At 44.8% G+C, this 10,097-nt stretch overlaps 1 protein-coding gene across 1 annotated transcript in view; it reads right to left on the reverse strand.

The window, feature by feature from the left end:
• Positions 1–643: 643 nt before the first annotated feature.
• Pla2g1b (phospholipase A2 group IB) overlaps positions 644–10,097 on the reverse strand; it is an 11,026-nt gene continuing 1,572 nt past the window's right edge. The window contains exons 2-4 of the mRNA XM_008840769.1: positions 4,995–5,154; positions 4,261–4,388; positions 644–824 (exon numbers count right to left, since the gene is read on the reverse strand). Of these exons, the coding sequence (XP_008838991.1) occupies positions 709–824; positions 4,261–4,388; positions 4,995–5,154 (404 nt within the window). The 3' untranslated portion in view covers positions 644–708. The remainder of the gene's footprint in view (positions 825–4,260; positions 4,389–4,994; positions 5,155–10,097) is intronic.

The raw sequence follows: 10,097 nt of genomic DNA on the forward strand, positions 1-10,097 counted from the left end.
AGGTTACCTGGGGCTACAGGGAGACCCTGTTTCAAAAACCCAAAATAAAAATAAAAATAAACTTGTAAGGGTAGGATGTGGTGGTAGATGTCTTTAATCCCAGCACTCGGGAGGCAGAGGCAGAGGCAGGCAGATCTACAAGGGCCAACCTGGTCTACATAGTGAGATCCAGGCCAGCTAGGGCTACAGAGAGAACTTGTCTTAAAAGAACAACAACAACAACAAAAGATTTCTAGAAAAATGATTTAAGACGGTTGGAAATAGAGACAGAAGAATAAGAACTTACTCCTAAGGACCTGGAGCCTACCGTCTCATGAAGGCAACTCAGCCTGTGTTACCATTGACAGTCCTGGGCAAGTGGCCTGCCCTGTTGCATCTCAGAAAAATAAGATTTCTTATAGTACTAATCCCTCATAGGACTATCAGAGAATTTAGAGACATGAAGTTCTGGAACAGATCAATAATTATTGACTGATTGATAATCATCATTTACACTTCAGGGGTCTCCCTTCCTAGAAATATCTTTCCTATTCAACTTCAGCTTTCAAGACTGGAAGGAATGAGATTCACAGATCTAGTTACATTCTGTATTCAGAGGATACGACAGTTACCAAACATGAGGACTTTCAATAAGGTGCTTTATTGAGGGGCGTGAGGTGAAGATAACAAGGAAGGTAGGGTGTTTAGGCAGGAACTGAGGTGAGAAGTCTAACATTTCTTTTTGTCTATGTCTTTATTCTCCTTGTTGTATGGAACCTTGGAGAAGCAGATGGCAGCTTCGCGGTCACAGTTACAGATGAAGGCCTCACAGTCTTTGTTTTTACCTGTAAAGGGACAAGAGGAGGAGGAGGAGGAATCAAGCCAGGTCCTGCTTTGCACAATCCAGGGGACAGGAGGAATGAATTGGTATCCATCCTTTTGGTGCAGGCTTATGGTTGAAGGACAAAGCAAACAGAAATATCTTGGGATGGCCAAATCTTTGGAACACACTTATACTAAAAAGTTACTTGTTATGATGCTGGTTGGTAAAGTGCCTGCTCTACAAACATGAGTTAGGATCCCCAGGCCCCACGTAAAAAGCCAGATGTGGTTGGGAGCATCTGTAACTCTAATGGGAAGAGGGGAACATGGATCACAGGAGCTTCTTGGCCAGGCTGTCTAGTCAATCAATGAATGTCAGGTTTGGTGAAAGACCTCTCTCAAAGATAAGGTGGAGAAGAGTGAATGAAGACACCATATGTCGAACTCTGATCTCCACACACACATACACATATACTATACACATAATGTTACTTGTTCTTTATCTGAGAGTCAAATGCACCTGGACATTCTGTGTTTGATCTGGAGATTCTAAGTCTTGAAATAGCCTTTAGAAAAGTTTTTCTGTTTTATCAGAGATGTGCCCAAAGATTTAACAGCCTATAGAATTACAGATCTCTGGTAACATAGACAAAAAGTTATAAGTTCTATAGAAAACATTGATATGTATATATGTATATATATAAATATATATACATATATATTTATTTAAAGGTTGAAGATATAGCATATTCTTAGCCTGTGTGAAACACTGATTTTGAGCCCTAGCACTACAACACATTCAAAAAGGTAACTCTGGGGGACTGGGGATATGGCTCAGTGGTAGAGCACTTGCCTAGCATACAAGAGGCCCTAGATTCCATTTCCAGTACTGCAAAAACAAGGACAATGCAGTGGAATAGAACGTGTGATGTATAACTGTAATTCCAGCACTTCTCCAGCCACTGATGTTTCCTTTTAAGAATCACAAATGGGCCAGGTGTGGCAATGCACACCTTTAACCCCCATACATGGGAGACAGAACAAGTGAATCTCTGTGAGTCTGAGGCCAGCCTGGTCTACATAGTGAGTTCCAGGCCAGTCAGAGCTATATAGTGAGACCCTTTTCAACCCCCCACCCCCAATCACAAATGGCCGGTTATGGTAGTGTACACCTTTAGCCCCAGTGAGGAAGCAAAGGCAAGTGGATCTCTGTAAGTTTGAAGGTGGACATAGTAAGACCCTGTCTCAAAAAAAAGTGTTTCTTGCCCATTGATGTATAAATTAGTACTTATATCACAAACTATTCACAATGAGATTTGCTTTATCATGTTGATTATTATGAGCAAATACCCTATTGTAGGCTTCTTGATCTGGTTGGAAGGGAAGGAATAACTGCATTAAAAGGAAATTACAAGAGACTGAGACAGCCCAGTGATTAGGATCGCTGACTGCTCTTGCAGAGGACCCAAGTTCAGTTCCCAGCACCCACAGGGTGGCTAATAACCATCTATAACTCCAGTTCCAGGGGATCCCATTCCCTCTTCTGGCATCTGGGGGGCATTGCACACATGAGTACATTTACTGACATGCAGGCAAAACACTCATACATGTAAAATAAAAATTTAAAAAGAAATTGCAAGGGTGTGTATGTGTGTGTGCGTGTGTGTGCGCGCACACATATGTGGCTGATGAAAGGATCCTTAAATTTCATCAGATTTATAGAACTCTGGCAGCCTGGAGTGATGGTGCATGCCTATAATTGCAGCACTCATGAGGCTGAGGCTAACCCAGGCTACATAATATGTACCAGGCCAATGAGCTACAGAGTGAGACCCTGTCTAAAAACAAAAAAACGAAACCCCAAAATATCAACTATTACTTATACAACTATGATTTTGGGCAATCCTCCTGATTCCACCTCCCAAGTGCTGGAATCACAGACACCACTATGCTCAATTTATGGGTGCTGGGGATTAATCCAAGGCTTTGTGTATGCCAAGCAAGCACTCTACCAACTGAGCTACATCCCCAGCCCTACAAATGACTTATTTTGAACCTCAGACGCCTCACCATAAAATGGGAACAAGGAAACTTGCATGCATGCTTAGTCTAGTATCTGGCATATAATAAATGACTATATAATATGTATAAGTGATATATCACTCAAGTGTTTATTAAATATGGAATTTGTATAAGAGGAGAGGCTTTGGGCTGTTGAGATGGCTCAGTGGATAAAGGTGCTTGTTGCCAAGTCTGACAACCTTAGTTCCACCACTAGGACTCACATGATGGAAGGAGAGACCCGACTCTTGCATGTTGTCCTCTGACCTCCATATGTATGCTCCACACATACAGATACATACAGACACACACACATAAATATGTAATTGTAGAAGTTTTTTTAAAAAGAGACCTTGAAGGGGCTGGAGAGATGGCTCAGCAGTTAAGAGCACTAGCTGCTCTTGCAGAGAACCCAGGTTTGGTTTCCAGCACCCAAATGACAACTAACAACCATCCTTAACTCCAGTTCCAGGGGATCTGACACCCTTTTCTGACCTCTGCAGGCATTGCATGACACAGGCGCTCTTACATACATGTAGTCAATACACTCATACACATTAAAAAATAATAATAATGCCGGGCACTGGTGGTGCATACCTTTAGTCCCAGCACTCAGGAGGCAGAAGCAGGCAGATCTCTGTGAGTTTGAGGCCAGCCTGGTCTACATATCAGGTTCTAGGCCAGCTGGGGGGAGACCCTGTCTCAAAAAGACCAAAATAATAAATAAATTTAAAAAAATATTGTGGTGGTTTGAATGAAAATGTCCCCCATAGGCTCTAAGTGTTTGGACATTTTGTCCCCAGATGGTGGCGCTGTTTTGGGAGGTTTTAGAAGGTGTGGCTATCCTGGAGGAAGCACATCACTGGGGTGGGCTTAGAGAGTTCTTAAGCCTTGCCAGATCTCCAGTTGTTCTCTTGCTTCCTGTGCCTGTGTGATGATGTGAGAGCTTCACTTCTGCTGCTCCTGCTCCAGCCACCTCCAGCCACCATGCCTCCCTGCCATGACGGACTGTAATTTCCCTGGAACCGTAAGCTCAAATAAACTCTTCTTTCTATAAATTGCTTGGGTCAGTGTTTCTATCACAGCAACAGAAAAGTGACTAATACAAATATTTTTTTAAATAAAGAGAGGTCTTGAAATTATATTGATTCATGTTCCCAAACCAAACACTGTCACTGTAAACTACATGACCTTGGGCAAGTGGCTCATTTCATTCTTCTGAGCATCAGTTTCCTCACCTGTCAAATAGGGATGATTTTGTACCCATCTCAGAGGATTGTTATGAGGTCAAATGAGACCAAGAAAATGATCAGTAAATGGTGACTTATTGTGATTGTCCTCTCACCAAGCTCACTGAGGACCAACTAGAACCCAGAGGTAAAAGAAGAGTAAACTTACTGCTGCAGGTGATCTCATTGTCAGAGCACGTGAATGAGTAGGTGTTGGTATAGGGGTTGTCCAGAAGGAATTTACAGCTGTCTAGTTTCTTGGCCTGGGTGTAGCAGTTGTCATGAGTCTGGCAGCACCTGGAAAGGGGAAGGAACAGCTGCGGGAGGAGCATGGACCAACAGTAGGTCAGCCCTCACCTCCTTGTCTTTCACAAACAGGCAGGATGCCTTAAACAAGATGCTCTGAAAGAATTAGACTTATGGCTTGAAACACTGACCTCTCCATTATCACATATGTATAGAGAGTGATCTTTAACATGGTTGCAGGAATGCAGTCAAGTTATATATTCCGAGAATGCAGTGACACTTTTTAGAACAAGATTGATGGATGACACTTTAGTTGTGGCTGTGATAGTTGGTGATGCCCTATTCTATCATCAGAGGGCAGCATCGTCCACTGTTTAACACAGCAGGTCCCCGCCCCCCCCTTCAGAGCTGAGGACCGAACCCAGGACCTTGCTACGCTCTACCACTGAGCTAAATCCCCAACCCCCAGGTGTTCTTTTTTAGGGACCACCGGATACAGGGTCCTTTTGGAGCAGATTTCTTTAAAAGACTAAAAGTGAAAATATATAACGCTTAATGACTATGCAGTCCCTTTTCCATGCCCTGTGAGACGCTGGGCTTGTGCCCTGCCCCCACCCCAACACAGATTCCAGTCTCCCTCCGATGGTCCACATTTACCTGTCCAAATCGTCCACAGGGGTGCCTGAGCCTCCCAAGCCACAGTAGCAGCCATAGTTATTATACTCTAGGTAAGGCTTACTCCCGGGGATCGCACACTTGATCATGTTGCGGAACTGCCACACCGCCCGAGTGCTGATGCTGTGCGCAGTAGCCCCCGCTGCAAGAAAACACAGCAAGTTCTAATCAGTCCTGGCTGGCTCTGTCTGGGGTCTCCCTGACTGCTGTCTTCCTCCTTGATGCCTACCAGAAGGGCATTGGCCCTAGGAATCCACTAAAATGAATAGGTGTATGTGTGTGTGGAGGGGGGGCGAGGCTCCAACACTGAGCTACGTTCTCAACCTGCAGATTTTCTTTCTTTCTTTCTTTCTTTCTTTCTTTCTTTCTTTCTTTCTTTCTTTTTTTTTTTATCTTTTTGAGTCAGGGTCTCCCTGTAGCTCCAGCTGTCCTGGAACTCACTATGTAGACCAGGCTGGCCTCCAACTCACAAAGATCCACCTGCCTCTGCCTCCCAAGTGCTGGGATTAAAGGCGTGCACCACCTCACCCAGCAACCTGCAGATTTTTAAAAACATTTATTTTTATTATTTTTATTTTATGTGTATGAGTGTATTGCTTGCATGTATGTAAGTGCACCTGTGTCTTGCAATGCTCGTGGAGGTCAGAAGAGGGTGTCAGATTCCCCTGTAAATGGAGTTATAGGTGGTTGTGAGCTGCCTGACATGGGTGCTGGGGACCAAACTTGGGTTCTTTGCAAGAGCCATATGCACTCTTTGTGTTTATTTGTTTGTTTGGTCTTTTTTTTTTTTTTTCTTTCCCAGAGCTGAGGACTGAACCTAGGGCCTTGCACTTTCTACGCTCTACCACTGAGCTAAATCCCCAACCCCTTGTTTGGTCTTTTTGAAACAGGGTCTCCCAGCTGGCCTGGAACTCAGAGATCCACCTGCCTCTGCCTCACAAGTGCTGGAACTACAGGCATGGTACACCACGCCCAGCGCCATATGCACTCTTAACAGCTGAGCCATCTCTCCAGCTCTCAGCTTTTTGTTTTGTTTTTCTTTTAAAGACAGGGTTTTACTGCATAGCTCTGGCTGACCTGAAACCCTTGAACTCGGAGATCTGCCTGTTGCTGCCTCCTGAGTGCTGGGATTAAAGGTGTGTGCCACCATGCCCCAATTGAAATTTTTTGAAGAAATAAAAACTAGGGGCTGGAGAGATGGGTCAGCAGTTAAGAGCACTGGCTGCTCTTGCTGAGGACCTGGGTTCAATTACTCCAGTTCCAGGGGATTGGACACCTTCTTCTGGCCTCTGCTGGCATTGCACACACATGGTCTACTTTAGCACCCATTCAGGCAAAACACTTATACATAAAATATTTTAAGTTTTTTTTTTTTGTATAAAGAACTGGGGAACAAAGTCTTAAAAATAAAAATAATGTTTTTCTTAAGCTTTTTTTTTTTTTTTTTTTTTTTTTTTTGAGACAGAGTCTCCCTGCAGCCCCAGCTGGCCTGAAACTCACTATATGGATCAGGCTGGCCTCCATCTCAGAGAGCGACCTACCTCTGCCTCCTAAGTGCTGGGATTAAAGGCACCACTGCACCTGGCTTTCTTAAACTTTTTGAGACAGGGTCTTGCTATGTAACCTAGACCAACCTCTAACTCCTACCAATTCTCCTGCCTCAGCCTTCTGAGTACTGGGATGACAGGGGTGCACCATTGTGCCAGCTGGGCTGTTTTCTCTGAGATGAAATTACATAAAGGCTGACTTTTACCTTGCTCACCCCTTCAACTTTCTTTTTTTTCGGGGGGGAATCTTTTTGAGACAGAGTTTCCCTGTAGCCCCAGCTGGCCAGAAACTTACAATGTAGACCAGGCTGGCCTTGAACTCACAGAGATCCTCCTGCTTTTGCCTCCCAAGTGCTGGGATTAAAGGTGTGCACCACCATGCCTGGCTCGCTCCTCAACTTTCACTGTAAGAGAAGCCAGCTGCCACCCTGTGAGAGCTGCCCAGTGGAAAGGTCTCTGGGTTGAGGAGCTGAGTACATTCTCTAGCCAACAGCCAGGGAAGACCTGGGCTTTTAGTTCAATAGCACACAAGAACCAAATTCTGCCAACCATCACTTGAGTTTGAAAGCAGCCCCACCCCTACTCAAACCTCAGGAGAAACCCTACCCTTAGCCAGCATTTCGATTGATCACAGCTCTGGCAGAGACCTTGAGCCGGAGAAGCAGACCCAGTCCAACTGGACCCCTCTCCCTGACTATAGAAACTGTGGATCAATACTGTTTGTTGTTTTACATTGGTAGAGTTTGAAGGAATCTATTACATAGCCATAAATAGCTCATATATAAGGCTATTTGTTCTAGCATCATTGCAATACCAGCATTTTGACCTAGCTGTTTATCAGTTGAGTAGTTAAATAAATCAGGCCATAGTCTACAGTAGAGTACTCAGCCACTAAAATGGAGAGGGTTGAGAGTGTAGCCCAGTTGTAGAGCACTACTTAGCATATCTGAAGCCCTAGGTTCCAACCTCAGCACTGAAAAACCAAATAAATTTAATGTAATTAAGTTAAAATGAAGGAGATGGCAGGTATGGTGGTGCATACCTGTGATCCTAGCACTGAGGAGGCTGAGGCAGGAGGATCAGAAGTTTAAGGTTACAAAGCAAGTTCAAGGCTTGCCTGAGTTATATGAGATCCTATTCTCTCCCTATCCCATTAAAAAAAGAAAGAAAGGAAGAAAGAAGAAAGAAAGAAAGAAAGAAAGAAAGAAAGAAAGAAAGAAAGAAAGAAAGAAAGAAAGAAAAGATCTAGGGATGTGGCTCGATTGGTAGAGTGCTTACTTAGCATGCACAAAGCCTGGTTTCCATCCCCAGCACTACATAAACTGAGTGTGGTACTGGATGCCTGTAATCCCAGGAGGATCTAGAATTCATGGTTATCCTTGAGCACATGGTGAGTTTGAGGCCAGCCTGGGGTATATGATACCCTATCTCACAAAAATAAATCGGAGGAGAGGAGGAAAAGAAAGAAGAGGAAGGAGGGGGGAGGAGGAAAAGGAGAAAGGAGAGGAGGAAGAGATGAGCAAAAGGCATGGTATGCTGTTTCCAGAGCCCAGTGCCCCTGACACTCAGGAAATTGCCAACAGGAAGTAATCAGCAATAGGTCTACTTCTGAAGCTAGGTCAGGTTGGATCAACTCTGTTTGCCTCACTGTACCTGAAACCTAGAGGTCTGTTCATAAATTCATGAAATGCCCCTGGATTTCCCTCAGCCTGGACATTAGCCCTGCGTCTCCACCTGCAGCATTTCCCTTCCATAAGTCTGGGAGTCCATTTCACCTCTTCTTTCTCTCCATCTTCATCCCTGCCCAGGCCACCAAGGGACAAGTGGCAGGAAGCACCCTCACACTTAACCTCTTGGATCCACTTTCTACACATTCCTGGGCTGAATTTTCATTTAATTATTTAATTTTTAAAGATAGAGTCTGGCTATATAGCCCAGGCTGGTCTTGAATTCTCAATCCTTCTGCCTCAGCCTCCTGAGTGCTGGAATTACAGACATGTACCACCAAGCAGGGAATCGTCTCACTTTTGAAAGGCTGGAAGGCTTTTGGTTTAAATAGTGCCTCCTTAAGGAGGACTTTCCTGGCCAGTCAGTCAAGCAGATCCTCTGCTGTCACTTTTCCATGTTCTTTGCTTCCTAGTACTCATGTGTGTGTTTGTATGTGTTTTCATGTATGTACGTGGAAGCCTGAGGTTGACATCAGTGTCTTCCTCAATCTTCTCTCTCATTCTCTCTCTCTCTCTCTCTCTCTCTCTCTCTCTCTCTCTCCAAGAAGAAAAATGTTTTTGGTCTTTTTGAGACTGGGTCTCCCTGTAGCCTCAGGCTGGCCTAGAACTCTCTGTGTAGACCAGGCTGGCCTCGAACTCACAGAGATACACCAGCCCCCTGAGTGCTGGGATTAAAGGCATGAAGGCATGTATTACCACACCTGGCTACTCTATCTCATTTTTGAGACAAGGTCTCTCAGTGAACCTGGAGCTCACTGATTGGCTACACCAGCTGGCCAGCAAGCCCTGGGGATCTTCCTGTCTCTGCCTCCCTAGCACTGGGATTACGGGGCTGTGCTGCTGCTGTGCCTGGCCTTTTCAACAAGTGTTAGGGATCTGAACTCAGGTCCTCCTGCTTACACAGCAAGCATTTTACCAACTGCACCATCACCCCAGCCCCTGCTCTAGTACATCTAACACCTTTTTTTTTTTTTTTTTTTTTTTGGTCTTTTTGAGACAGGGTCTCCCTGTAGCCCCAGCTGTCCTGGAACTCACTATGTAGACTAGGCTGGCCTTGAACTCACAGAGATCCACCTGCCTCTGCCTCCCAAGTGCTGGGATTAAAGGCGTGCGCCACCATGCCCGGCTTAACATCTAACACCTTTTATACTCCATCTGTTGATGTAATACTTCCCCTTCATAGGACACGAAGTCCTCAAGAACCTGTCTCATGGTTTTCACATTCCTCACAGCCTGTCATTACACCTAACATATAGTAGGTCACATACATACATATGTGTACATATATGCATATATGATGAGTTAAATGAATGGATAAACTATGATTAAACTACTCAGTATGTAAGCTAAGTGCCTGGTACAAGGTAGATGTTCCATAAATTTTAGTTGAATGAATGAATAAATCTGTCCCCTGGGTGACAGTGTTTGCCCGAACCAAGCAGAGGCTTTATACAACAGATTCAAGGCAGAACTCTTCACCCATTTGCACAGAGGTTTACTGGGAGATCTGTTGCATAAAGAGCACCGAGCAAGATGAGTTTTCAAGGTCCTGTTTAATTAGTCACCAGTGTTGCCTTATTGTCTCATGATTTGTTCCTTTTTCCATCTCTTCCTTCCTCCCTCCCCCTTCCTTCCTTCCTTCCTTCCTTCCTTCCTTCCTCTTCCTTCCCCCTTCCTCCTTCCCCCTTCCTCCTTCCTCCTTCCTCCTTCCTTCCCCCTTCCTCCTTCCTTCCTCCTTCCTTCCTCCCTTCCTCCTTCCTTCTTCCTTCCTCCTTCCTTCCTCCCCCCTTCCTCCTTCCTTCCCCCTCTTC

This window comes from Nannospalax galili, unplaced genomic scaffold (genome assembly GCF_000622305.1).
Source record: "Nannospalax galili isolate Female #2095 unplaced genomic scaffold, S.galili_v1.0 scaffold911, whole genome shotgun sequence".
NCBI lineage: Eukaryota > Metazoa > Chordata > Mammalia > Rodentia > Spalacidae > Nannospalax > Nannospalax galili.